General features: G+C 54.0%; 3 protein-coding genes across 10 annotated transcripts in view; all 3 read right to left on the reverse strand.

Moving 5' to 3' along the window:
* Positions 1 to 18,534, reverse strand: FLOT2 (flotillin 2). 6 transcript variants are annotated; one of them, XM_054458755.2, is made up of 11 exons: positions 18,223 to 18,518; positions 9,613 to 9,694; positions 4,888 to 4,978; positions 3,771 to 3,894; positions 3,238 to 3,356; positions 3,002 to 3,115; positions 2,783 to 2,902; positions 2,479 to 2,693; positions 1,855 to 2,038; positions 1,375 to 1,524; positions 1 to 1,261 (listed from the first exon to the last, which is right to left on the reverse strand). In XM_054458755.2, the coding sequence occupies exons 1-11, from the start codon at positions 18,269 to 18,271 to the stop codon at positions 1,223 to 1,225; spliced, it is 1,287 nt and encodes a 428-aa protein (XP_054314730.1). In that variant the 5' UTR covers positions 18,272 to 18,518; the 3' UTR covers positions 1 to 1,222. The 6 variants fall into 6 exon arrangements, with proteins under 6 accessions (XP_054314730.1, XP_054314731.1, XP_054314732.1 ...); XM_054458756.2 differs by lacking the exon at positions 4,888 to 4,978 and adding an exon at positions 6,540 to 6,630 and having other exon boundaries at positions 18,223 to 18,426; XM_054458757.2 differs by lacking the exon at positions 9,613 to 9,694 and having other exon boundaries at positions 18,223 to 18,423.
* On the reverse strand, positions 18,477 to 23,577 carry DHRS13 (dehydrogenase/reductase 13). The gene is made up of 5 exons (XM_054458760.2): positions 23,309 to 23,577; positions 23,074 to 23,192; positions 21,983 to 22,106; positions 21,475 to 21,786; positions 18,477 to 19,586 (listed from the first exon to the last, which is right to left on the reverse strand). The coding sequence occupies exons 1-5, from the start codon at positions 23,433 to 23,435 to the stop codon at positions 19,135 to 19,137; spliced, it is 1,134 nt and encodes a 377-aa protein (XP_054314735.1). The 5' UTR covers positions 23,436 to 23,577; the 3' UTR covers positions 18,477 to 19,134.
* Positions 23,578 to 25,718: 2,141 nt separating this feature from the next.
* Positions 25,719 to 27,947, reverse strand: part of PHF12 (PHD finger protein 12) — a 45,985-nt gene continuing 43,756 nt past the window's right edge. For all 3 annotated transcript variants that reach the window (XM_063656089.1, XM_063656090.1, XM_054458762.2), the window contains exons 14-15: positions 27,324 to 27,462; positions 25,719 to 26,984 (exon numbers count right to left, since the gene is read on the reverse strand). In XM_063656089.1, coding sequence (XP_063512159.1) covers positions 26,650 to 26,984; positions 27,324 to 27,462 — 474 coding nt within the window. In that variant the 3' untranslated portion in view covers positions 25,719 to 26,649. The remainder of the gene's footprint in view (positions 26,985 to 27,323; positions 27,463 to 27,947) is intronic.

Raw genomic sequence — 27,947 nt, forward strand, 5'->3', positions numbered from 1 at the left:
TGGGCATTAAGAGATCTTTATTTTACCAGAAGGGACAGGCAGTGGGGCAGTGCAACATCCAAGCCCCAGACCAGACATGCAGCATCCACATGCAGGAAGAGCTACACAGGCTGGGGCAGGGCCAGGGTGGGGAGCTGGCACCACTGGAAACTCACAGCACCCCTGCCAAGACGCTTGGGTCCTGGGCTCTTCTGCCTCCATTGGAGCAAGGAGACAGAGGATTGGGTTGCTTCCCCATGGCTGGAACCCCATCACTCTGGCCAGGAAGAAAGATGGCACAAGGGCTCTGGGGTCTGGCCAGGCTATAGCACTCGATTCTGTACAGGGTTGGCACAGCCTTGTCCACCGGAAGGGCCCAACACCCAGGACAGTGCAGCCCTAGCAGGAAGAAGGTCTACACACTTTTCTGTCCCCAACAGGGCTAGACCCTCATCTCAGAAAACTTAGCAGAGTTGGGACCAAACCCCACCGCCCCAGCAGGAACATGCCCATGAAGAGGCCTTCCCTGAGCACAAGCAGGAGCCTCCTAAGGCAGTAGGAAACTGAGGAAGCTGCTGTAGACAGGAGGCCTTGCCTCTGTGTCCTTGGGGTCAGGGAGAAAGGACAGGGTATGAGCGCTGGCTGGGGCCTTGGGTGGATGAGGGGAAAGACAATGTCTCTGGGCCCTGCAGGTCATGGCTGCCCAGACCTAGAGGGGCAGCAGCGGGTGAGGCTGTGAGCTTCCTGGGGCAGGGTTTAGGGCTGGGAAGACCAGTCCAGGAGAGAGGACAGTGACTGTCCTACCCAGAACCCCTGCCCATGCTGAGCTCTGGCCAGGGCCATAGGGAGGATGGACAGATGCACAGAGAACTTCAAGGCACCAGGATTCTGAGGAGCAGCGGGGCCACCCCCTACAGAGAGTGATTGTAATAAACATCTTCAGCTTAATCTACATGATGTGCATAGGGGAGAGAAAAAGACAGACAAAGGAAAAGACACACACGGAGATGAGACACAAACCTGATGAAAGTGGCAGTGAAAGTGGGGTAAAGGAGAGGAAGAGGAGGAGGTGGACCGACAGGAGAGACAGGAAGCCAGCCAGAGATGGCCTGAACACGCAGCACTTCTGGTCCCTTCAAGATAAGGCACCAGAGTCAGTAACGTTCCCGTTGTTCTGTGGGATTAAAACGGGTGCTGGAGGGAGGGCCGGGTGGCTGCTGAAGAGAGTGGGCCTGCAGGAGCCTCACACCTGCACACCAGTGGCCTTCTTGATCAGGGGTATCTGCAAGGATGGGAGATGCCATGAGACCTTGGCTCCAGGGCCCAGGACCACTTTGCCTGGGCCAGTCCGATGGGCTACCCAGGCAACCCCACCGCAGCTAGGCAGGCACAAACCTTAGACAGGTCCACGCCCGTGAGGGCATGCACAGAGGCAGGCAGCTCGGCCAGCAGTCGGTTCACTTCTGATGTGAACTTACTGTTGTCTCCACTGAGGACCACAATCTCATCGACTTTGGTAAGTGGGGCAGCGATTTTGGCAGCAATCTAGGAGGTAAGAGTGGGAGGAGAGCCTGGTTGGCGCTGACTCTGTTCTCAGCCCGGTCCAGCATCTCTCCCTCCCTTCCTTAACTCACTCCAACCCCAAAGCAGCCTGGGTGGCCCTTAGTCTCGAGCCATAGTAAGAGAGGCCCTGTGGGCCAGCGATGGGTTAGGCCTGTTGTAGGGTTCCTGACCCCTGCTGAGGATGCTCCTCATTTAACCCTTCTAGCCATCTGTCCCTGTGTTACTCGCAAGGCCCAGAGAAGTTCTGGCACTTGCCCAGCTTGTCAAGCAAGGACACTTGAACCCTAGGACCTGTTTGGGTGGAAGCCTCACCTGGGGCAGGGCCTCCAGCACCAAGGCCATCTTGGCTGCGTCCCCGTATTTCTGGTAGGCTTCTGCTTTGAGCTTCATCCGCTCAGCCTCCGCCTTGCCCATCGCCTCGATGACTGCTGCTTCCGCCTCCCCGATTTTGCGGATCTTCTCAGCCTCTGCCTGTGCCAAGAGGACCTGCTTCACCCTGGGGGAGCCCAGGCCAGGCAGGATCAGTGGGACGTACCAGGGTCCTCTCAAGCCTTGCCTGGGGGCCAGCAAACCTTCAAACCCTCTGCTCTGGGGGCTGTCAGGGGTGGGAGACATTTGAATGGAGCGGGGTGGCCTGACCTTCCGGCTCTGGCCAGGGAAAGGCCACCAGCTCCCATCTGTAAGTGGGAGGGGACAAACCAGGATGCCATCTATGCCCAAGCACTACACCAGGAACTGGAGCCTCCTTTATCTATTTAGTCTTCCTAACAGCAGTCCCACAGGGGCTGTGGGGTTATCCTCACTTCACAGTGAGTAAGAAGACACAGTGGAGGGGGAGAAGTGCCTTCCAAGCTGTGGTCAGGAGAGGAGAGGGAGTGCACTGAAGGCAGAGGAGCCTGACTTAAGCCCTGACCCCGACACCTGGGCGGCTCTCACTTTTCACCCTCGGCAATCTGCTGGATGCGGTGGGCCTCGGCCTCGGCAGGCCGGCGCACTGTAGCAATGAGCTCCTTGTCCGTACGCAGGATCTCCTGTGCCTCCACGGCAATCTGTTTCTTGCGCTGCACAACCTCAATCTCAATCTCTTCCTGTCGGATCTTCTGCTGTTCACGGGCCCCCTGCAGCTCATAGGCCAACTGGGCCTCAGCTGTCTGTGGCAAGAGGGTGTTTGGCACATTAGAGGCTGGTCACCAAGTCCTGATTCCTGAGCCCCATCCCAGGATGCCCTCAGGCTGCTCACCTTGATGTTAACCTCCTCACTGAAGGCTGACTTTTGCAGCTCGAAGGCTCGCTTAGAGTCAGCAATCTTGGTGTCTGCCATGAACTTCACATCCAGCATCTCCTTCTTGCACTCAGCTTCCTGGGGGCAAAAGGGGCAGAAGGGGCAGGTGAGTGAGTAGAGGTCCTGAGTCATCATGGTCCCATCACCCCTGAGCTTCCCATCCTTGAACCCACGTACCCGGATGCCTGCGTCCCGTTCAGCCTCGGCCACGCCAATGTCAGCATCTCTCTGCACCACGGCAGTCTGTGTCTTGCCCAGGGAGCTCAGATAGTCCACTTTGTCATACACGTCCTGGGGAGGGAAGGGGGTATCAGAGGCTCAAAGGAGCAGCCAGAGGCACAAAGATGCCCCTCTAGCCAAGCCACCATCTCCCAGATGGACGCCAGGAGATACAGCTTCCCATCACATCGTACCTTGATGGTGAAGCTGAGGATCTCAATGCCCATGCGGCCAACATCAGGGGCTGCCACCTCCCGCACCAGCTTGGCAAACTGGTCCCGGTCCTGATAAATCTGCTCCACTGTCAGGGTCCCTAGGGGCAGAGGGATCAGGGGCTGGCTCCCCAGGGACCCAGCCAGCTGGGGAAGGGAGGAGGCATGCATGTAGAGGTCGGGGTGCATGCGGGGTGCTGCACTCTGAGCTGGGTCTTCCTGGGGTATCTTCTCAACAGCACTTAACACTGAGCTTCCTGCTGCACAGTCCAGGCTGAACGAGGAAGTGTCCCAAGCAGCACCAGGTTCCTGAGCAGACCGACAGCCCCCATCCCACCCCTTCACTCATGCCCTCTCCTTCACTCAAGTCACCTGAAGTTTTGAAATTAAATATTTGAGGAAAAACGTTTTAGCTTGAAACTCCTGTGAAACAGGCCCCCTGCCCAGCCCTGCACCCCTCCCTGCCTTGGCTTAGGGGCCCCATGAGGCTCCTCAAAGGCTGAACAGGGCCTCACCGAGGATGGAGCGCAGATGTCCCTCCAGGGTCTGCAGGACGACGTTTTTGATGTCCTGCACATTCTTACCCAGAAACTGCTCACAAGCCACGGCCAGGAGTTCCTTCTCCGTCATGATCTTCACCTGCCAGTGATGACAAAGGTGCTTCAGCCAGGCTGGAGCGAGGCAGACAGAGGCCCCAGACCCAGAGGTAGGCAGGATGGTGGCTGTGCCTCCTCCCTTCCTTTTTTCAGACCTGGAGGCCCTGGGGGGCTGGAATCTGTCTGAGGCCTCTAGTGGGGAGATAGCAGCACAAGGGCTTCTCACACTGTGAAACTTCACCTGCACTGGCAGCCCCAGGCCCTGCCACAGCCTCTCCTGGGCATTCGGGGCTTGTCTCCCCACCCCTCCAGCCTACCGTCCCCTCACCAGCTAATTCCTCCCTTGCAGGCTTCCCACACGTGGGAGACCCTCAGGCTGAGGGGCAGAGAGTATGACAGGCAGAATGAACAATAGGGACACAGACAGAGAAGGAAAGAGCCTGGACAGGGCAGGGGAGGGTTGGGGGATGCAACTGAGGGTACCTCTCCTTCTTGAGTTACTCAGCTAACCCCTTGCCGAGGCCTACAGCATGGCTGAACCTCACTGCCCTGTGAAGCCAAGAGGTGGATCGGGGCAGGAAGCCCTCACCTAGGCCCCCAGCTGGGAATATGACGCAGCCTCCGACTCCCAGAGTCCAGAGCTCCTCTGCCTCACATGGCCTCTCCCTCTGGGCCCCACCCCTCCCACCCCATACCCAGGGAACAAGGAAGGCCTGGATTCTGGGGCTTGACATTTCCAACACCTGCAAAGAATGGGGGTGGGGTTAGTGAGCCAGGAGCCCTCAGCACTGGTTCTGTCCCTCGTGGGCCCGCTGAGGAGAGAAGGGGTGTCTGTTAGTCCTGCTGGGTGGCCAAAAGGGCCCGGTGAGCATGTTCCAGTGGCGACGACCCGACTGGCCCTCTCTTGTGGGACTTGCGGGGGCTGGGGTGCTGGAGAGAGACTGCCCCTGGCTGCTGTCCTCTCCTCCTCCCCCCGAACCCGAGTACGGGACCAGGCAGCTCAACGGACATGCGCAGGGCTGCTGAGTTACTATACCTGGGCGACACCCGTCACAGTTAAAGCTACCCCCTCGGCCGTCTCTACGTCCTCGCAGCGGGGCTGCAACGTCATAATCTCTAGGGAAATCCTGCCAAGAAACGCAAAACAGGGGCATGGGTCTGGGGGCGCAGGGCCTGGTGGTGTTGGGAAAGAGGCCAGTACCTCACTGCTCTGGCTGGGTCCTGGTGAGGAAGGTGGAGGGAGGACTCTCCACGGGGCTGAGATGGGAGTGTCTGAGAAGGAGGCAGGGTGAGAACGAGGGCAGGGTGGGTGCAGGTGGCCCCAGGGGAAGGAGCGGAAGTGGGCTGCGTTATGTGCACACACCCTCCGCTCAAGTCAGCCTGGCTGGAATTGTGAGGAAAAGGAAGTAGAAAGAAATGGCTGTGGGTGGTCAGGGGCTGTTGGTCGGGGGAGAATCCAGGTGTAGCTGTGTGTATGTTCTAGGATAGCAAGTCAGTGCTGGTCCTCCCGGCCCTGCCATGCAGGCCATCCGTGGATGTCAACTGAGCCTCCCGCAGGGGCCCTTGCCCATTCCTTGGTCTACCCAGCACCCCAGGGTGCCCCAGGAAGCTGCTTGGAAAGTTCTGCCTGATTGCCTGGCATCCTGGAGTATGCCCACTGCTGGGCTAAGATGGAAGTGATTCTGTACCTGCCCCTTGCCAGAGAAGCCCTACCTGGTGGCTGCAGCCTTTGACTTGAAACCCACATCTGGTATTAGGCTCAGGTGGGTCACATGGGGAATTTAGACTGAAGTCACACTAGAGCTTCTTGGCCAAGGAGTGTTAATCCTGGAAAGAGCTGTTCTGGCCACGCAATCTGACTCCTCCAGGGTCCACAGTCACCCACTTTAAAAGGGATGTGGGCTTTGCAGGTGTTTCAAGTGTAGGTGTGGGTGTGGAAGGGGAGAGGACTGCATCAAATAGGGTATTGAGGGAGGCCTGGACCCTACCCCTTCCACACAAGGTGCTCCGAGCCTCTCAGGCCTCTGCACCTCCCATGGCTATAAGGGCTAAGGGGATGGGGATGGTCCCCTTCCCCATTAGAGATGGCAGGATGGGTGAAGAAGGGAGTGGTGGTGTAGTGTTTTTGCCTAGGCAGAGGCTGAAGGGCAACTGAATGCAGAGGGAGGGGGTGAGAAAGATGCGGTTCAGGCCTCTTCCAGCCTGGGAACCTGCTGGCACACAGGCTCTGAGGGGGCAGGGGCTTTCTGTTGTTCGCTCCTGCAGTCCACATGCCTCAAACTGAGAAGGTGCTCAGTAGAGAGCTGGTGAATGAAGCAATGAAGAGGGGGAACCCACACATGACAGAGTAAGCATTTGGAGCTAATTAACACCCAAGCCCAAGAATAGATTTCACCAGCTATGGCTGCATGGTAACGAAGGCCTGGCATCCAGGGACACTCACTGGCAGACTTGGCAGAGCTTCCAGAATCCCTTGCTGTTTCCCCGCTTGCAGTCCAATAGGCAAGGGCAAGGGACCTGGGGATCTACAGGGATCCATCCTGGCACCCAGAGCAGTGGAGGAGAGAAAAGAGGAGAGGGAGGAAGGCACGGTCTCAGGAGGGGAGTCCATCGGCTCCTGTCTGCCAGGCCCCGCAGGGCAGGAAGAGAGAAGGTTAGACACGGAGGAGGAAGCAGGTGGGTTATTACCTGTGCAACCCCTGTTACGAATAGTGGAACCCCCTCCGACGTCTCAATATTCTCACAGCGACACAGGATGGTCATAACCTCCAGAGACAGTCTGAGGAGCAGCCAGGGGGTGGGGAGAGGTAGGGACAGGAAGGGAAGGAGGGGACACAGCAAACACACACAGTAGTTACCAGACAAGCAACGATGCCTGATGCCTGGGGGCAGGGGGGGCATGCTGTCAGTAATCCAACCCCCCAACTGCCAGCTCAGCCGAGGGCTGCAGGAGAGCAGTGACCTCCTGTGCTGATCCGAGGCCTCTGGGTCTCTTCTCTAGCCCCCAAACCCTTTTAGTGAGGACCTGCTAGGCTGGGGAAGATGCCTGCTGCCACCCTGGGCCTGCGGCCTGAGGTCAAGAGGCTTGTGCACAGGACACCTGGGTTGCCCGCCACCTCACTTTCCCAGGGATCCTGTCGCAATCTGGGAGACTGAGCCTTAGCCCCCTGTCTTCACACAGGTAAACCTGTGTTTCCAGAAATCGGGAGTGGGAGGCTATTCTGGGGACTCCTGAGCTTTAGCAGATGCTGAATCCGCCAGGTCTGCACTATCTATCACTAAGGCAAGGCGAGGCCAGAAAAGCCCAAATGTTCTGATGTGGGGGGCCAAGGAAGGCTGGGGGAGAAAGTGTGCTCCTGCCAGAATACTCAGGGATAACCGGGAGATAAGGGAGACATTTAATTGGGAATTTCCAAAGTTGGCCAGGGGCAGAGAGAAGATTATTGGCAAAGAAAACAAGGTGCTTCGAAGCTCCCTGGCCCATCCTGGCTGGGCCTCCCTAGGCAGTGTGTGTGCAGGGTGGTTGTCTAGGCAGAGGTCAGGCTGTGGACAGTGTGGAAGGTTTCCCTAAATCAGAGGAAGGAAGAGAGGACAGAGGCCGAGGGTGAAGGGGCAGAAGCAGGTGGAGGGGGTGATAAGGAGCAGCAGTCGATGTGCAGCCCCCATCTCAATCCCAGGAGGGGCCATCCCCACAGTGCCAGCCCTGGGACACTGGCCATGCAGATGTGCAAAAGTTGCCTTCATTCGAGCCCCTAACACTAGCATCCTTGGGCCTGAGAGGATTCCTGACCCGGCTCAGACAGGAACCCACCAAGCTCTCTTCTGGGGAAGGAGAAAGGGAAATAGGGGAGAGGGAGGGAGGGAAGAAGGGAGGCTGCAGCTCAGATGCCAAAGGTGGAAGAATTGCTCAGGTAAGAGGGAGAGAGCTGCCCATATCAGGGCCTCGGGATAGTATAGGATGTGGCAGCAAAGTGCAGCAGGAGGGGTCACGGAGCCTGGAAGAAGAATGGCTGACCCCAAGGGCACGTGACATATAGACAGCTGCGGAAAGGACCTTGAGAGGGAGGCTGAGTATCCAGGCTGAGTTAGAAGCCTCTACTCTGACTTGAGAGGCTCCTGCCAGCCTAGGGAAATAAAGGCCCCAGCCTGTGGAGGTGTCCCCCAAGCAGGCTAGGGACTAGGGAAGAGGCTGCCCCCCAGAAAAGGGGTAAGAAGGGGAAGGATTACTGGCTCAGATTACCCAGCAAGTGAGACCAGAGGGAGGATGTAGAGCCTGGGTGTGAGGTCGGTGTCCTGGGAAGAGATACAACGCCCTTCACCTCTAACTTCCAAACTTGCTGTCAGAAAGGCTCGGCCCTTCTGTCCTGGCTCTGCTCCCTGGAGCAAGAAGGGAGAGCAGGGGACCAAGAATTCGGAGAAAGGACTGCAGGGGAATTGGCCTAGCAGTGGCTGCCCACGCAGGACAGGTGTCTGGACAAGATACTCTGTTGTGCTGGGAATGCACAGTGTGTGGGGTGGCAGTATGTCTGGAGAGGGCTCCCCACGGCTTCTGACAGGCCACTGGCCCACTCAGGTGCCACCAGGATCCTCTCGAGTGGAGGCTGTGGCCACTATTGATTACTCTGACACTTTGAGCCTTGGACCAGAAGAGTCCCCAGCATCGCTCACCTCCGGTCAGGTAAAGTGAGGGGAAGAGGTGGGAGAGTGGAGCGATTACTGGGAACCAGTGAAGTTAATCCATTGTGCCATGCTTCCCATTCCCCCCGACCCTAGCAGATGCCCTCAGACTCCCAGGAGCCTCAAGTGCTAGCAGCTTGGTGCAGACGTGAGCTGCTGACGGGTGGGGGATGGGGCAGAGGGGGTTTCCACTAGAATCTCCATGATTTCCCCTGTGGGGTGACCGACCCCCTTGCAACATGCCCACAGCTCTGCTGCCCTTGTTGCCTGGGTCCTGGTTGGGAAGGGTCTGCTCCTCCCCTCCCCACTGCCCCATCTCCCATAATCAGGAAGGGGGCGATCGTGGAAAGGTAGCTGGCGTGCCTCATCTCCCGGGTGGGCAGTGAGGGTGGCAGGAGAGGCCAGGTCTGACCCTGCCCTAGGCTCTGCAGGCAGTGGCAGGTAGAGCTGGATGGTGGGCCCTCTGGGGAGCTGAAATCTCACTTCCTCTAGTAAGTCTTTCCAGACTGATTTAGGAGGTCCAGACCTGTCTTGCTCAGCCCCAGCACTAATTCGTTAGGTCCCCCTCCCTGTCTAACTTACCACTGTCACAGAACCACTTTTGACTATATGTCCATTCTCTGCCACGTAGTCCCTGCCTGGATTACTCCAGGGCCTGCATAGGTAAGGGTGTGCATGGGGTCCCTCCAGCCTTTCCTCCCTTCATATGCCCACTCCAAACTAGGCGTATAATAAAGACTTCTTAAATAACTTTGAGTTATAATCAAGAAATCAAGATTCTGCCTGGGTTATGACCTTGAATTCTCTGGGACAGAAGTAATGCCACCTCCAGTGGAAAAAAGAACACCCACTAAGGAGGGGGTGCCCCTGACAGACCTTCCTGATGTGTGTCTCCTGCACCCCTGTGCAACCCATCTCACATGCTTCTTAGGAGGTCCCCCCCAACCCCACCCCTCCACCACCAGAATGGAATGTGGAAATGGTAGATGCCCTAGCTGACCCTCAGGGTGAAGCAGAATAACGCTGGAAGCCCCTCTCTCCCTGGCCCACTCCATGACAGGTCCTAGAGCCCCCAGGTGCTTACCTCTGAGTGTCGGAGATACACCACCAGGCCCAGGCCCAGCCTCCAAACACGTACTGTTTATAGTCGGAACCACAACAGCCCCCTGGGGAGCAAAGCAAACCACTGCAGGTCAGTCGGTTCTTGTGTCTGTCTACCCTCCAGCCCACTGATAGCAACTTTTGTCCTTTACCTGCTCTGATACTTGACAACGCCTACTGTTGGGTGCCTAGTGCTGAGGTTACACATAAATGAGAGAGAAGTTCTCCCTACCCTTACGGGAGTTAAAGTCTAGCTTGGTAGACAGGCAATTTACATAAAGAGAAGGATAGCCAATGAATAGTTCAGAATGTAAGTTCTTCCAGAGAAAAGAAGAACAGAACAGGACAACGGGCAGAGGTGATCTGAAAAAGCTTCTTTTTTTTTTTTTTTTTTTTCCCAGACAGAATGTCACTCTGTTGCCCAGGCTAGAGTGCAGTGGCGCAGTCTCGGCTCACTGCAACCTCTGCCTCCTGGTTTCAAGTGGTTCTCCTGCCTCAGCCTCCTGAGTTGCTAGGATCACAGGCGCCCGCCACACCATACCTGGCTAATTTTTGTATTTTTAGTACAGACAGAGTTTCATGTTGGCCAGGCTGGTCTCAAACTCTTGGCCTTAGGCAATCTGCCTGCCTTGGCCTCCCAAAGTGCTGGCATTACAGGTGTGAGCCACCTCGCCAGGCCGGTTTCCTTTTTTTTTGTTTTTCTGGAGACAGAGTTTTGCTCTGTTGCCCAGGCTGGAGTGCAGTCGCGTGATCTCAGCTCACTGCAACCTCTGCCTCCCAGATTCAAGCAAATCTCCTGCCTCAGCCTCCTGAGTAGCTGGGATTATAGGCATGCGCCATCATGCCCGTCTAATTTTTGTATTCTTAGTAGAGACGGGGTTTCACCATGTTGGCCAGGCTGGTCTCGAACTCTTGACCTTGTGATCCACCTGCCTCAGCCTCCCAAAATGCCTGGATTACAGGCATGAGCCACCGCGCCCGGTCCAGCTTCCATTTTTAATTAATTCATTCAATAAACAAGTATGCCCTGGAGTTCACCTGTTATCACGGTGGGTGTAGACAGAGAAGGAACGCAGACAGGGGCAACACTGGGGGGCTGGGAGGGAAGGAAGAGTCTCCCAGCCAAGGCGAGGGGGTTTGCTCTTCTGCCTGGCAGACACATCTCAGTGAGGCTGGTTCTCTACTTCCAAAACATTCAGAATGACTTTGTTCCTCTCGTGGGAACGGGTGGGGAATGCAAGGCCTCAAAACAAAGGCTAACTTGTGGTACCAATGGGAGAAGTGAAGAGAAAGCAAAAAGGTCTAAAAAGGAAGTGGTTCTTGGCAACAGTGTGTCAGCTACACAGAACATCTAATTCAGCCACAACCCAGATCCATGCTGTAGACATGTTCTACATGTTCCCTACACAGAAACGAGAAAAATCAATTCCTGAGATTTCTTTTTTTTTTTTTGAGACGGAGTCTCGCTCTGTCACCCAGGCTGGAGTGCAGTGGTGCGATCTCAGCTCACTGCAAGCTCCAGCTCCCGGGTTCACGCGATTCTCCTGCCTCAGCCTCCCGAATAGCTGGGACTACAGGTGCCCGCCACCACGCCCGGCTAATTTTTTGTATTTTTAGTAGAGACGGGGTTTCACCGTGTTAGCCAGGATGGTCTCGATCTCCTGACCTCATGATCTGCCCGCCTCAGCTTCCCAAAGTGCTGGGATTACAGGCGTGAGCCACCGCGCCCGGCAATTCCTGAGATTCTTGTAGTGAACTCTCTTGTTAATGCCAAAATTCCTCATCAAGTTCAAGGAAACCTCATAAAACTGGACAGGCAGTTAACTTGCAGTGCAAAAAAATGTACAGGAAACAGTATTCAAAGGAAATATGTGATCTGGGAAAAACCAGAGAGTGTTATCATTTCTTTTCTTTTTCTTTTTTTCTTTGAGACAGGGTCTCATTCTGTCGCTCAGGCTGGATGGAGTACACTGCACACGAGTACAGCACTGCTGGAGTACACGGCTCACTGCAGCCTCCACCTCTTGGGCTCAATCGATCCTCCCACCTTAGCTTCTCGAGTAGCTGGAACCACAGGTGTGTGCCCCCATGCCCAGCTAATTTTTGTATTTTTTGTGGAGACAAGGTTTCACCATGTTGCCCAGGCTGTTCTCGAATTCCTGGGCTCAAGCGATCCACATGCGTTGGCCTTTCAAAGTGCTGGGATTACAGGCGTGAGCTGCCGTGCCTGGCCGAGCATCATCATTTCCATGTTCACAAAGTTAGGTTTTCATGAAAGCTTCAAAGAACCTCAAAAGGTTGTCTGACTCCCAAGGTCAAGGGTCTGGGGGAGTTTCATGCAGCTGGGTTAGTGTCTCTGAGGACTCACGGCAGGGAACAAGGCAAGTGGAGGGGCAGAGGGCAGATCACACAGTGTCTTGTGTGTCAGGCCAAGAAGCTGTGTATGTGAGTGACAGGGAGCAAGGTTACCCTTGAGAAACACACACCACTTTGCACGAGGAGGAAGATACTGGGATCAGGGAGACTGGTCTCTTGCAGTAATCCAGGCAAGGCATGGTGGCTGATACTGGCAGACAACTTCTAGAGCAGTCTTATCCATGACAACTTTCTGTGAGGGTAGGAATGTTCTATATCTTCTTCTGTGTTTATGCTGTGCAGTACAGCAGCCGCTAGCAACATATGACTGTTATGCACTTCAAATGAGGCTGGTATGACTGGGGAACTGAATTTTTAAATTAATTTAAATGGCCACCTGTGTCTCCTGTCCACACCAGACAGTGCAGCTATAGAGTCTGGGTTTGGGTGGGTGGTGAGGACAATAATAGAAACAGACACAATGGAGAGAACGGGAAACTGGGGACAAATTTTCGGTGGGTGGAGGCAAAGAAATAAAGAACTGTTCCACCTCACCCCCAGTGGGGAGGGCTTGAAAGGTTGGAGAGCTGGCATCTAATACTGCTTGCCAGGTAGGTAACCCAGTTTTCTGGGTCTGCTGCCATGCATGAAGTTCCAGTAGCAGAGCCAGAGGTCCAGGGATCACAGAGCAGCGTGGGCAGCGAACAGTAAGAGGGGGTCCTGGGTCTCTGTCTGTTTCTCTGGGGTAGAACTACCTGTTAACAGGGCTGCTGTTCAAGGTAAGCCATTCCGGGCTTCTTTGACCTGGGAAGTGGGGTGGGGAGGCCTCTGAGGACAAGCACTCAATCTGAAACCCAAACCATCTCAGGATCAAGTGAAACTGGACGGGGACCAAAAATCACAGCTTATTCTACATCTTCTGGCCTGGTGGGGGCTGGGGCATGGCTGCCTTGGGCTAGCCCCATGGGACTTCTCAATGTGCAGTGGGAAGGTGGTAGTGGTGGGGGTAGGATGAGGGAGTGGGGTGGGGGATGGACAGGGTAGATGGCCACTCTTTTTTTTTAAGATAGAGTCTCGCTCTGTCGCCCAGGCTGGAGTGCACTGGCGCAAGCTCTGCCTCCTGGGTTCACGCCATTCTCCTGCCTCAGCCTCCCGAGCAGCTGGGACTACAGGCGCCCGCCACCTCGCTCAGCTTTTTTTTTTTTTTATTTTTAGTAGAGCCGGGTTTCACTTTGTCAGCCAGGAAGATCTCGATCTCCTGACCTCGTGATCTGCCCGCCTCGGCCTCCCAAAGTGCTGGGATTACAGGCGCGAGCCACCACGCCTGGCCCTAGATGGCCACTCTTTATCTTGTTTGTTTTTTTTTTTTTGAGACAGAGTCTTGCTCTGTTGCCCAGGTTGGAGTGCAGTGGCACAATATCAGCTAAATGCAACTTCTGCCTCCCAGGTTCAAGCGATTCTCCTGCCTCAGCCTCCCAAGTGGCTGGGATTACAGGCAACCACCACCACGTCTGGCTAATTTTAAAATTTTTAGTAGAGATGGGGTTTCGCCATGTTGGCCAGGCTGGTCTCGAACTCCTGACCTCAGGTGATCTGCCTGCCTCAGGCGCCCAAAGTGCTGGGATTACAGGCATGTGCCACCGCACCCAGCCCACCCTTTACCTTTAACTTATTCTTTGGCTTGGGGAGCAGGCTGCCACAGCTCAAGCTGGGCCTTGGCCAAGGGCAACATTGCCAGGTTCCCAAGGGTAGCAACAACAGGAAGCTGAAACTGCCAGATTACCCGCCCCTACCAGCATCCTCCCCTGGAAGGCAACTTCCTGCCAGCTTCCTGGTCACTCAGCCTGAGCACCCCTCCCAAGAGGCCAGTTAGGTGCCTCTTCCTTGATTTCCCTAACTCTTACTCATCTCAAGACCTGGAAGTTTCTCCTAACTGTACCTCACTCTATTCTTTCTAACCCAACTTGCTTTCCCTTTCCACAATTAAGCTGAAGAACCACAAAATACCCCACGATAACCTCTGTTCCACTCCCTTAGCCCTTCCCCGGGACACAGCCCACCACTCTGCCCTCTCAGGAGCATCCGCTGCTCTTCCTGGCCTTCCTCCACCTTATTTATTTATTTACTTTTTTATTTTTTGAGAGACAGTATTGTGCTCTGTCACCCAGGCTGAATGCAGTGGTGTAATCACAGCTCACTGCAGCTTTGAACTCACGGGCTCAAGCGATCCTCCAGCCTCAGCCTTCCATACACCGCAATGCCTGTCTAATTAAAAAGAATTGTTTTTGTAGAGACAGGGTCTCGCTGAGGGAAGAGAGAGACACTCTCATATTGTTTTATACTCAGTACCTGTTTTAAGAAAAAAACAAGGAAGTGAAATCAAAGACAGGCAGCCCGGCGCCAGGCCCAAAACCAGTGAAACCAGGCCTGGGCCTGCCTGGCCTAAACCTAGTAGTTAAAAATCAACTCATAACTTAGAAACCGATGTTATTCATAGATTCCAGACATTGTATAGAACACTGTGAAACTCCCTGCCCTGTTCTGTTTCACTCTGACCAGTGCATGAAACCCCTGTTATGTATCCCCTAGATTGCTCTATCAATCACCACCCTTTCATGTGAAATCTTTAGTATTGTGAGCCCTTAAAAGGGACGGAAATTGGGCACTCGAGGAGCTCGGATTTTAAGGCAGTAGCTTGCCGATGCTCCCAGCTGAATAAAGCCCTTCCTTCTACAACTCGGTATCTGAGAAGTTTTGTCTGCAGCTTGTCCTGTTACATCACTATGTTGCACAAGCTGGTCTCAAACTCTGGGCCTCAAGTTATCCTCCCACCTCGGTCTCCTAAAGTGCTGGGATTACAAGTGTGAGCCACCGTGTCCAGCCCACCTTCTTCCTACTAGTCAAGAAGTCCGTATCCTGGCTGGGCATGATGGCTCATGACTGTAATTCCAGCACTTTGGGAGGCTGAGGTGGGAGGATTGCTTGAGCCCAGGAGTTTGAGACCAGTCTGGGCGACACAGGGAGACCCTGTCTCTACAAAAAATTAAAAATTAGCAGCCAGGCATTGGTGGCTCACACCTGTAATCCCAGCACTTTGGGAGGCCGAGGTGGGCGGATCACTTGAGGCCAGGAGTTTGAGAACAGCCTGGCCAACACGATGAAACCCTGTCTCTACTAAAAATATAAAAATTAGCTGGGCACCGTGGCGTACGCCTGTAATTCCAGCTACTTGGGAGGCTGAGACATGAGAATGGCTTGAACCTGGTGGGTGGAGGCTGCAGTGAGCTGAAGTCACACCACTACACTCCAGCCTGGGCAACAGAGCAAGACCTTGTTTTTTTTTTTTTTTTTTTTTAAATACTGAGTGTGGTGGCGTCCACTTATAGTCTCAGCTACTTGGGAGGCCAAGGTGGGAGGTTTGCTTGAGCCTGGGAGGTCGAAGCTGCAGTGAGCTGTGATCATGCTACTGCACTCTAGTAGCCTGGGTGACAGAGCAAGACTGTATCTCAAAAAAAAAAAAAAAAGTCCATATCCTACTAGGGGGTTTAGTCTTTTTTGAGCCACATACCCCTTTAGCAATCCAGCAATGCCTAAGGACCCCTCCTCAAGAATATTTGTTTATTATTTATTTATTTATTTATTGAAACTGGGTCTCACTCTGTTGCCCAGGCTGGAGTGCAGTGGTGTGATCTTGGCCCAATGCATCCTCTGCCTTCTGGGCTCAAGCGATCCTCCCACCGCAGCCTCCGGAGTAGCTGGGACCACAGGTATGTGCCACCACTCCTGGCTAATTTTTTTTTTTTTTGGTAGAGACAGAGTTTTGCCATGTTGCCCAAGCTGGTCAAACTCCTGGCCTTGAGTGATCCATCTGCCTCAGCGTCTCAAATTGCTGGAATTACAGGCATTAGTCTGGCCAAGAATACTTATAAATTCATAAAATAAATACATAAGAAATTATATTGAAAGTTATCAAAATTTAAAACAACCAAATGTGCAATATTAGTAATATGTCATTCTTTATTAATACATTAAATAGTAAGATCTAGTGGTAAATCTAATTATTAGCTTAATGGCAAAATACAGATGAATTATCTCCCTTTTTTTTGAGACACTTACAAGCGTGCGTCACTATGCGCGGCTAATTTTTTGTATTTTTAACAGAAACGGGGTTTCACCATGTTAGCCAGAATGGTCTCGAACTCCTGACCTCGGTTGATCCTCCCATCTCGGCCTCCCAAAGTCCTGGAATTACAGGCATGAGCCACCGTGCCCGGCCAATAGATTTTCAAGGTACCAGAAATAACTGTAGTGTAGTAGGAAACTTTCTGCTAATACTATCATGAATTGTTGCCAACATTCATAATCACAGAAAACACTAAATTTCAGTTAGGGTGAGTGAAAATAAAATTACGCTTTTCTCCCCCCTTATCCCCATCCCCCGACCCCATCCAAATGAAAAGGACTCCCCTTTAAAATTTTCAAAAGTAGAGAGAAAAAAGGTTTTATGTTACAAACTGAAGGAGGGAAGTTAGATAATAAGAAAGGATGGAAAAGATGACCATGAGATGTATTAGCATCCTCCTGAAACTGGGCTGGGTGAGATGCCTCTGGTCTTAGACGCAGGTCCAAGGAGCAAGGCAGACAGGTGGGGGCAGGGGTGGGAGCAGTTGCTCTGCTCTCTCAGGAGTCCACACACAAAAGGGAGCTGGATCTCAGCTTGATCATCTCAAATCCCAAGGTATCATTGTGCCAGGCATTATCTGCCACCCCCCCAACCTTCTCTGCTTCCCTGACTCCAGCATCCTCAGTTCTCAGCAAGACCTCCTCTTCCCACCCCTAAAATAGCGTTGAAGCTAACAGTGCATTGACTTCTGTTCTGAAGACCAGGTTCTCAGTAACTGGAAGGCACAGAGCAACCCATCTCTGGGGCTCTTCTTGCCCCTCAGTCCCAAGACTTTCCACAAGGATGGAATTGGAGCTTTTGTCTTCTCAGCTCAGAGTCTGGGCTTCCTGAAGGAAATTCCACAAGAAAAACAAACTGCAGTGCAGATTCTGGTCTCTAAAAGCCTTCTCTAAGGGTGGGGACTGGGAGACAGGTCCAGGTCTTATGGAGGAGCAAGTCCGCCTTCAGTGTTCTCTGGGAGTCTCCCTTCTGTCCTCAAGGCTATTTCTGGTCTTCAGGGGGGTAGGGTACTTATCTCCCACATACTGGGGATGTCCCAGTGGAGAGATTGATTTTGAGACCCAAAGTGAGCCTGAAGCCATGTTTTGGAATAAAAATTCCCAGTGGATTTATCACCCCTCTCCAAGGGTTGGCAGCTGTAAGGCCTGGCTCAGGGCTTCTATCCCCTTCTATCTCTTCAGTAACCAGTTCTACCAAATCTGCACGCAGGCTGAAAAAATCAGCACTGATAGTGGGAAGATAGACAAGAGAAATTCCTCTAGCTCCAGGCCTCCAAGCTGTCAGGCACCAGGACCCCCCTCCCCCAGCTCCTGAGAGCAAGGAGCTGCACAACCCGGTGGCTTGCAAGGTGTCAGCCGCTTCTCAAAGCACCCCAAATATAAAATCTCAATAGCAGCTCCTTTTCCCCAGTACCGCAGTCCCCATGCCCCACTTAGACAGAAATTCTGGAACTCGCAGCATTTTGCAATCCCGAGCTGCACAGCCCACAACCGGGTTTCCCAACCTGTAGAGGCCGCACCCGCGTCTCCTGGGCGGGCAGTGCCGGTAATCCCCAACAAGCCCCAGCCTGCTTGGAATTAACGGGTCTGACTGTGCCCAGAAACGACCTCTGTTTCAGGGCCCCTCCCCATACAGGCACCTGCCCTCCAGGGCTGCGCGATCCGCCCCCCTATCTCGGGCGCTGGAATCCAGCCAAACCTCTGCGTTCCCAGAACCACCAGTTCCCTCCCTCCTGCAACCCCGCCGCTTCAGTTCGGGACCCCCAACCTCACAGTAGAGCGGCGGGGAGGCCCGCCTAGGGAGGGGGAGGAGAAGCAAATAAACACAGGAAAACACGCAGCGGGAGGGGGAGCCCCTGGTGGGTGCCCGAGGGTGCGCAGCAAGGAAAGCGTGAGCACAAGGAGATCTCCCTTGGAAGGGGCCTCAGGTGCGGCCCGGGGGCCAGCGCCCTGCGCCGCGCGGTGGACTCAGGCCCAGCTCTTCCCCGTGCACTCCCCAGCCCTGCACCCACCCCGAGCACCCTCCACAGCGCCCACCTTCCTCGCCGCCCCTCACCTGAAACCACCAGCGCCTCGTTGGGCCCCACCGTGTGGCAATTGCCCATGGCGCCGGCGGCACGGAGGGCCCTCGGGACCGCACAGACCCGGACAGCAGCAGCGGGTCCGCAGCGCCGGCCGCGCCCAGCCTATCCCGCCACCCCCAGCGGCCGGCCGCCCGCTCGCCCGCGCCCCTCTGTGGTCGCAGCCCCGCCGGAAGTGTGGCGGCGGAGGGCGGGGCCGGCGCTTTGAGGCAGGAGCGAGCGCAGCCTCGGCAGTCAACGCGCTTTATTCCAAGGGACTCCAGATACAGATGGCCCCAGCCCTGCATCCGCCCGGAAGGCGTCCCCTTACTCCCATGGGGCACCTCGATACCGGCTGCCCTACCCTGACTCACTTCTCAGCACCCATCTTAACGGCAGTCGGCCCTGGCCTCAGACCCTTGGGTTCAAATCCCAGGCCCTCCTCCTACTCACTGTGAGACCTTGGGCGAGTCCCTTAGCTCGGGAGCCTAATTCCGCCTCATTAACATGGGGGTAATTTAACTACCTAGCTAGACGGTTGCAAAGGGATCAATTCACTAATTCTCAATGTTGGCAGTGCATCACATTGCAAACTCCCTGCCTCTGCTCCAGAGCTGACCAGAATCAATGAGGGTGGGGCCTGAAAATACTACATCCAAATTTCCGAGAAGCGCAGTGTCTAGCATACCCCTATTTCTCCATCTGGGGTTACTGTCACTCTCAGGAAGAAATAATCACCCATTATTCCTTCAACCAGGAAAAGAGATGTCCAGGGCACAGCTTGGGGCCCCAGAAAGTAACCATGGAGGTCAAGATCACAAACCCGTCAGTGTCCAGGGCATGGCCTGGCACACATCCGAGGTTTTCAAGGACCATGAAGTGCCATGGAAAGCATCCTGGCCTGAGGGTTAGGAGAGCTGGGTCTCAGGCTCAACTTTAGCCTGAATTCGGTGCGTCATCTTAGACAAATCTGGTGAGCTCTGAGGGCTGGGGTAAGGTTGAGAAACTGTGGGCTCCTCAGGGTGGGGGGTGCTTAGAGAAAATGGGGCCTCTGAGTCCTCAGACTGGGGGTCTTCATCGGGTTCAGCATCCTCCCCAGGCCCAAGCCCTGCCAGCCTCTTGCTGGCCTCCCATAGCCGATGGGCTGCCCGGTCGTCTCGGGCAGCTGGAGGCACCTCTTCCACATGGCAGTTGGCAAAATATCTCCCACTGAGAGGCTCGATGCCCTCTTGTAGAGCACAATACAGGGGTGTCTGGGCACCCCCTCTTGGTGCCCGGAGCACCAGCCAAGCCAATGGGCGCAAAAGTGGGCGCAGCCATCCAGGAACATGGCGCAGGAACAGTTCCGAGTTCACAGGCCCTGTAGGCAGGAAGAAAGAAAGGAGTTGGGCTAGGTGCAGTGGTGTGTATTTACAGTCACAGCTACTCGGGAGGCGGAGCAGGAGGATCACTTCAGCCCAGGAGTTTGAGACCAGCCTGGATAACATAGTCAAGCTCTGTCTCTTTAAAAAAAAAAAAAAAAAAAAAAAATTGAACAGAGCTACAACAGGGACAGAATCTGGTTTCAAGGGAACCAGGATAGTATTTACCAGGCATTCGGGGCTTCTGCGAGGTGACTTCACTCATTTCCTGCATGAAGCCTCTTCCCTTCCATCCAGACTGCTTGTTCACCCCACATCTCAGATTTTGTTCATGCTGTGTCCCATGCCTGAAACAATTCTCAGTCTCTCTCCATCTTTTCTTCTAGCTCAAGTCCTGTTCCTTGTTTAACCAGCATTTATTAAGTACTTGCAGTATACCAGCCACTATTTTGGACATTAGTGATATGGAGTGTAATAAAGGCTTAATAAAGGCTAATTGTGATCATTGCTATTATAATTACTGATGAGCCTTAGGCAGTGACTATCTAAAATGCAGTATGGTAATATGAATATGGCAGATCTTGTTATCCTGGTATAACCTCTTCCATAAGACAAAGTGTGCCTCTGGATCCCCAATTATCTCATTCAGAGTAAAAGCCAGAATGCCTATAGTGAACCTCCCTCCAAACCCTACAGCACCCAGTGCCTCTCTATGACCTCACCTCTTGCCACTCTCCCCCCTCACTCTGTTCCAGCCACATTAGCCTTTCTCAAGCACACCAGGAACTTCTGCCTTAGGGCCTCTGCACTTACTTTTTTCTGTTTTGTAGACAGAGCCTCGCTCTGTCACCCAGGCTGGAGTACAGTGGCGAGATCTCGGCTTACTGCAACGTCCACCTCTAGGTTCAGGCGATTCTCCTGCCTCAGCCTCCTGAGTAGCTGGGATTACAGGCGCGTACCACCACGCATGGCTAATTTTTGTATTTTTAGTAGAGACGGGTTTCACCATGTTGGTCAGGCTGGTCTCGAACTCTTGACCTTGTGATTGCCCGCCTCGGCCTCCCAAAATGCTGGGATTACAGGTGTGAGCCACCACGCCCGGCCTAGAGATGGGGTTTCACCATGTTGCCCAGGTTGGTCTCGAACTCCTGACCTCAAGTGATCTACCAGCCTTGGCCTCCCAAAGTGCTGGGATTACAGGCATGAGCCACCGCTTCCAGCCCCTCTGCACTTATTTGCGCTGTTCTCTCTTTTTCTGGGCATCTCCCCAGTGAGCCATGTATCTTTCAGGCCTCTGTTCAAATGTCACCTTTATAGATATGTCTTCCTTGACTGCCACACCATATTCCCATTCCATTTGCCCCTCACCCTGTTTCCTTTTTCCTCAGAGCACTCTATCACCACCCCTCATCGTACATATTTATTGGCTGTCTCCCTCTCCTTCAAACTAGAAGGCAAACTCTATGAGGGCAGGGTCTTTGTTTTTGTTCACTGCTATGTCCCCAGCACTGCAAATAATGCCTGATACAGAGTAGGTACTCAGTAAATGCTTCTTGGATGTATTATTAGCTATCATCATCATCATTATCAGTTCAGTCAGTGCAGATGGCTCCTGGGGGTGGGAATCCAGGTCTCATTCATGGCCAGATACCGGCCCCCCAGGGCTCAGGACCCAGGCTTGTGGTGTGAGAGGAAGAAAATAAACCAGGAGAGCCTGGTTCTAAGATCAGCAAGGAACAGGTCTCTCCTTGGACTATGCTTCCTTCCTGCTCTGAGATTCTGTGACTTAGTGAGGGATGGGGGGCGGGGAGGTGGTAGTGATGTGGGGGGCGCAGGATGGGGCAAGGAAAGGAGAGGGGAATCGGAAGCCAAAGAACCAGACCTCACCTGGGTGGGCTGCATAGCAGGTGACGCCAGTGCCCTCAAGCTGGTTGGCAAGCTCCCGGGCAAACAGTACATTAGCCAGCTTAGTGTCAGCATATGCCCGCAGCTCCTGTCGCCAGCCCACCACTGGGCGGTCCAGGCGTTTGAAGTCAAGACGTCCCCGACGGTGGGCAGCTGAGGCTACCACCACCACGCGACTAGGGGCACATGCCTTCAGGCAAGGCAGCAGCAGATGTGTCAGCAGAAAGGGACCGATATGGTTCACCCGAAGCAGCAGGTTAAATGCCTCGCGGGTCCGGCCACAGGAACTGATCCCTGGGGCAGAGGCTAGATGTGAGCGGCTGCTCCAGAAGGAGCTCTGCAGCCTTGGCATACCTATCTGTGAGATGGGAGTAGGGGGCATCCTTCCCATGTGTCCACTGGCCTCAGCAGCAGGGTCCCCGCTGGAGGGGGCAGCTGCCTCTGGCCACCCGCCACCCACCCCCCCCACGCAGGGCCTGCTGCCCCTCACCGGCATTGTGGATGAGGATGTCCAACCGTGGCTCAGAGCTCAGGAAGGCAGTGGCAAAGGCCCGCACCGAGGCCAGACTGGCCAAGTCCAAGGCCATGAAGATGACCTCATTGTTCCCACTCTCCTGTGGAGCGGCAAGGGCTGGGCTTGTCACCAGGCATCTCTCTCCTCTTCCCTCTCCCCAGGCACCAAATTCTGAGAGTCCATCTCCTACTGTTTACTAAAATCTGCCCCTATGTCTCAGAGTGTACTACATAAGTGTGTGGATTCAAATCCTGACTTTGCCTTTTACTAAAGTGTGCCCTTGGGCAAGATACTTAATCTCTCTGGGCCTCAGTTCTCTCACTGCATAAAGGGAATAATAATAACAACAGTCCCAATCTCACTGAGCTGTTGTGAGGATGAAAGGAGTTAACACGTGTAAAATACACTCCAGCAGCATTGGGTAGGTACCTGCTATTATTATTATCACCTTCTTTCCCCATTACCATTTACCCTAAAATCTGTAACTTCTCACTGGTCTCCTCTCTCCCGCTCTTGCCCCTCCACTCCAGGCACCACGCAGCCACAAACGGGTTCCTTTCAAAGGCTATTCTGACAGTCCGGAGCCTACTGAGGGCCGTTCATGGTCTCCACTGGTCTCTGCTGCCCAATCTATAAAATCCAAGCTTCTCAATGGGCTCTAGAAGGTTCTCCAGCCCCCTCACTTGTCCATCTTCCTCATACTTTGTGCTCCAGCCTCATTAAATCTTTTTCTCAGTTTTTCAGATCAGTCCAGCTCTCTTGCCTCAGAGCCTTTGCTTATGCTGTGCCCTCTGCTGTTCCCTTTCCTACTAATCATTAACCCAACTTCTACTGATGCTTAAACGTCTCAGAACTGCAATTACGGCCTTCAGGAAGCCCCTCCCCCACTCGGCTCTGGTGCGCCTTCCTCGGGTGACCCCAGAGCTCCGTGCACTCCCTCTTCGCGCTCAGCCGCCAGCGCCGCACTCTCCTCCCTGGACCTGGATCCTCCGCAGCCCCTTTGCTGGCTTCTCTGTGTCCCGGCGGGTTCTCGGCTCACCGTCCCACGCGCCCCCGCTGCCTCTCACCTGGCGGAGGTCAAAGGCAGCCGCCTCCCCGCGCTCCCGGCTGCGGCAGGCCAGCACCACGCGCGCTCCCCGGCGCGCCAGCTCCAGCGCCGTCATCTTCCCGATGCCGCTGTTGGCGCCTGCGGACCGCGGGCGGGAGCCGAGCTGAGCTGAGCCCGGCGGGCCGCTGCTACCGCCGGCCCGGCCTCCTCTCCGCGCGCCCCGCCAGCTCGCACTCACCCGCCTCCGCACTCACCCGTGACCACTGCCGTGCGGCCCCGCAGGTTGCCCATGCCGCCGCACGGCGGGGCCTTCACCAGGTTGTAGTAGACAAGCACGTAAGCGCCCAGCAGCAACCCCGCGCCCAGCAGCAGCGCCTCCATGCCGGCCGCGCCTCCCGGCTCCCGCCCAGGCCCCGCGCCGCCCTGGATCGCCGCCAGGAGGCTGCCGATCCGCCCTGCACAGGCCTGGAACGGCGCCGGGACGCGTCAGCCTCCGAAGGCGGAGGCGGGCAGGAGGCTGGGCAGGGGTGTGTGCGCGTGCGGGTGCGCGCCGGCCCTGCGAGCGCCCCCTAGGCGTGCGTCGGCGTCCTGGGGGCGTGTGCCTCTGTGGACACCTTTGAGGTGCGTGTGTGCACCTGGTCCCTGGGAGCGCCCCCTAGGTGTGTGCCTGTGTGAACTCCTAGGTGTGTGTGTCCATGTACACCTTGGGAGTGCACGCTAGGTATGTGCATGCATCTGCAACGCTTATATGTGAATGATCTCTAGGTGTGTATGTGCCCATGTCCCCGAGGATCACCCTTTGGGTTGTGTGCGTGCCTCTGGATCCTGTGTGTGAGCCCATGTAAGCACTTTGCAGGTGTTTGTGTGCATTCCGGCAGAGTCCCTCCAGGTATGTGCCTGCATCTGTAGTCTCTGCCAATGCATGTGCTTGCATATCTCCATATGTTTACTCGAGGTGTATGTAGCACAGTCCCTCCCTTCTGAATTTAGGTGTGTACATGAATACACGTGTGTCTTTGAGTCTAGTCCTAGATGCTTTTCCCTCTAGGAACAAATCCTTCTCCTTCCTTCCCTTCTTCCCTTCCTTCCTTCCTTCCGAACAAATCCTTCTCCTTCCTTCCCTTCCGAACAAATCCTTCTCCTTCCTTTCCTTCCTTCCTTCCCTCCCTCCTTTCCTTTCTTTCTTTTGAGACGGAGTTTCGCTCTCGTTGCCCAGGCTGGAGTGCAGTGGCATGATCTCGGCTCACTGCAACCTCTGCTTTCCGGGTTCAAGCAATTCTCCTGCCTCAGAATCCAGAGTACCTGGGATTACAGGTGTGTGACACCACAGCCAGCTAATTTTTGTATTTTAGTAGAGAAGGGTTTTCACTGTGTTGGCCAGGTTGGTCTCAAACTTCTGACCTTAAGTGACCCACCTGCCTCAGCCTCTCAAAGTGCTGGGATTACAGGTGTGAGCCTCTGCACTGGGCCAAATCCTTCGTTTTCTTATCTTCACATCCAGCCCCCAGCTTCTAGGATTCTTCCCTGTTCTCCCCACACAGGCTAGAGGGGACACTGTTAAAGGTGGCACAGGCAGTTAAGGGGTGTCAGAATTCACTCCTTCATTCCCCCTCTGTATCTCCCTACCTCAACCCCACTAGTGCCTTCCATGGCTGAAGGGAAGCAGGAAGAGATAGAGAGTAAAATCTGTTATTGCCTTTCAGGAGGAAATTTGCCTTTGGAATGGTTCTCACAGGTGATAAGAGACAGGCAGGGAAGCTCCATCACTCAGTTACAAGTGACCATGATGGCAGGAAGGGTGGGGCCGGCTAGGAACAAATGGGTAAGAGCATTCCAGGGCAGAAGACCATTGCCTGATACATTCAGTACAACTTAGAACCTGGTATTTGGCACTTATGGTGTGCCCAGCAGTGTAGTTAGACTTGGAAATTCTGAGCAGAAGATATACAAGTTTCTGTCCTTAGGGAGTTCAAAAAGCCCATTAGGGCACCCATTAGGGAGCAGAGTGATGACGCCTACATGGGCAGATGAAAGTCAGAGACAGACCTCAGATTCCAGGGCCAGTTTCCTATTTAGCTGCACTGCGGATTCGGGTTTCCATTGTAGATGCTGTGGGATGAGGCTGGGGGTAGAATATTCATTCTCTATCCCTAAGGCAAAATCCTGACACACAAGCAGATGCACCTACACAAACAGTGCTGGAATATACACAGAGGTGCTCTCCATCTGAGGAGGCTGTCCTCAGGAAAACTTCCTGGAGGGTTTTTCACTAAGATCTGGGAGGAAAGCATAGAATTTGGTTTAATGAAGGTCCCCGGGACTTGAGAATTAAGGTAATGCAGCAGACTCGTTTTTTGATGAGGAATAGCAGTTGTAGAGAAGTGTGACTGCAGATCACATGACTAGAAGTGACAGGTCAAGACTAGATTCCACTAGCAGCCAGGGTTCTCTGGAGAAACAGCCCCTCCACCGGCCAGCAGATGCACCCATGTCGTTCCATCGTCGTCCACCCACCCTGGCTCACTTTTCTCCAACACCTCCCCTACCAAACTTCCCTATGGGAAGGAGACCTGTTCAAAAGGCCCCCCACCTGCTAGACCCAGATCTAAGGGAGGGTCTCCTCTAAGGGTGATGACAGGTAGGACAGACAGTCAGAAAACATAATTTGAAGTATTTTTGTTTTTTATATACAGAATACAGGAAAGTTTCTGTAAAGTCTAAAACATTACAATTACTATGTACATTGGTACTGGTCGTGGGGGTGGGAGAAGAGGAGGGAACCAGGGGCAGGAGGAAGAGGAGAGAAGTGGCAAGAGAACAAAAAAAGGAGACAAAACAGGTTTACGACAAAAACATTTTTGCTACAATAGACAATTTGAGAAAACGCTCTACCACATGTAGTACTGTACACGGTTTTTAAAAACATTGAAAAAATGTCATCACTAGATGTATTTACACAAAATCCAAATACACTTTTCCTTATTTGAAATAAAATAGATGGACAGCCAGAAAAAGAATTCATTTCTCATTTGTCCGTAATACACAGTAGCTACCTGTAGTGCAACCGCTGCAGAAAGGGAAAATAACGTGGGGGGCGGGAACCACGGAAGGAAGGTGGGTAGCGATCTTTATATTAAATAAAACAATGATATTGTATAGATTTTGCTGTATGAAAACTGTATTTTTTCTTTTAATATAAAACTATTGTCACTGCCACAAAATAGAACAAGTTTCTGATTATTTTACAACGGCGGGCGAGGGGGAGGGAGCAGGAGGTGTGTGGGGAAGGGTTTGTGTTGGAGGAAGTGTCCAGACCCTGGGTCTTTCCCTCCCTGCCCACGCTGTTCCTCAGCTCGGGTCTGCCGCTTTCCCATGAAATGTTGAGTAGAAATATATGTGCAAATGCCCCCAGAACTTGAGAAAAGAAAAAGGATTTTTAAAAAACAGTCAAAAGGTTTTCTTCATTTCATGCAAAGATTGTAGTTGAAGGGTTTCTGGTAGAGTATAGAAAACACCCGGGCTTGGTTTGTGTACATTTTTGCATTGCAGGAGTCTTGGGTGGGTGTACAGGCCAGTGGCGGGGTAGCCGCCAGTCCTAAGGAACGGAGTTGGAGCGCAGCACAGGGCCCTGGTGGGGCTTGAGAGAGAGCTTCTCGGCCAAGACCCCATCCTGCAGCAGGCTGGCATCGCCTTTGGGCTGTTTGGTCGCAAACTCAGTGATGCTGAAGACAAACTGCAGGCAGCCCAGCTTGATGTAGCTGCCATGGTGCAGTAAGGCCGTGCCCTCCCAGCCGGCCCCACTGCCCCCAATCAAGCTCGAGCTGCTGGCTTTGCAATTGCAGGGTCTCCGCTGCGGCCCCTGGGCCTGGGAACTCATCATGGCTGCCTCTTCACTTGGCTCTTCATCCTGTTTCTGGTGCTGGCGGCGCCCTGGGAAAAAGGGGGATGGTCACAGAAGAGGAACAGTGAGCAGCCAACCCATGTGGGCTGTCTGCCAAGGTTGGGCTCCTGCATCTCCCCATTCCAACTGCTGCATGACTAAGGATGAAGGATGCTCAGAAAGGGTTGGGTGGAGTCTGAAGTCCCCACAGGTGTGTACACACATGAGGGTACTCAGCACTTGCTTCTCCATGGCCTGCCCTGGGCCCATGAGGAAGTAGAGCTTGGCCAATAGGACTGGGAAGGCAAGAGACAGACCATGAGCAGCAAGTCAGAACCACCCTGACTGGGGCCTCAGCTTTGTGGCCACAGACCTCTGCTCCAACTTACTGATGACACTCTGCACTTTGGCAACAATACTGCTTGGGGGGGTTGGCGGGGTCTTCTCCGAGAAGTCACATGAATACAGCACATTGTCCACCGTTGTCCCATGCTCACTGTAGTTTAACAGCTCATAATGTTTGGTATTCTGAGGAGGAGGAGGGGAGATAAGATGTGTGGTCTGCTGTGTGGGGCCTGGGGTTAAGGGGAGAGAGGACTTACGGAGAAAGCCGTGCTGCTCTACCTAGGGAGTCCTTACTTGCCTCCCCAGTCACGGCCCCTGTCCTTTCAGAAGGGGGCTGGAGACACCTCCTCAGGGAAGCCTTCCTTCCAGTGTCCCACCTTCCCCACTCTCCCACTCCTCCTTCACTCTGCCCTCTCAGCACCACTCCTCTTGGTATGATACTCACTGGCCCGTGATGATAATGAAATTCACAGGGACACACCCACAAGGCTTGGCTTCCTTCTATGCTGGTCCCCTCCCTTGCTTTAGGGTAGGCTCCCTCTGTTGTGCCTGTGACTAACCTCAGGAAAAATGGTAGCCCTGCTCCTGGGAAGCAGGTAGCTTCCCAGGTAGGATGCCATTTCACATCAAGACTCTCCTCCTCCAGGAATGACGGGGAGGGAAGAAAA

This window comes from Pongo pygmaeus, chromosome 19 (genome assembly GCF_028885625.2).
Source record: "Pongo pygmaeus isolate AG05252 chromosome 19, NHGRI_mPonPyg2-v2.0_pri, whole genome shotgun sequence".
In the NCBI taxonomy this organism is placed as follows: domain Eukaryota; kingdom Metazoa; phylum Chordata; class Mammalia; order Primates; family Hominidae; genus Pongo; species Pongo pygmaeus.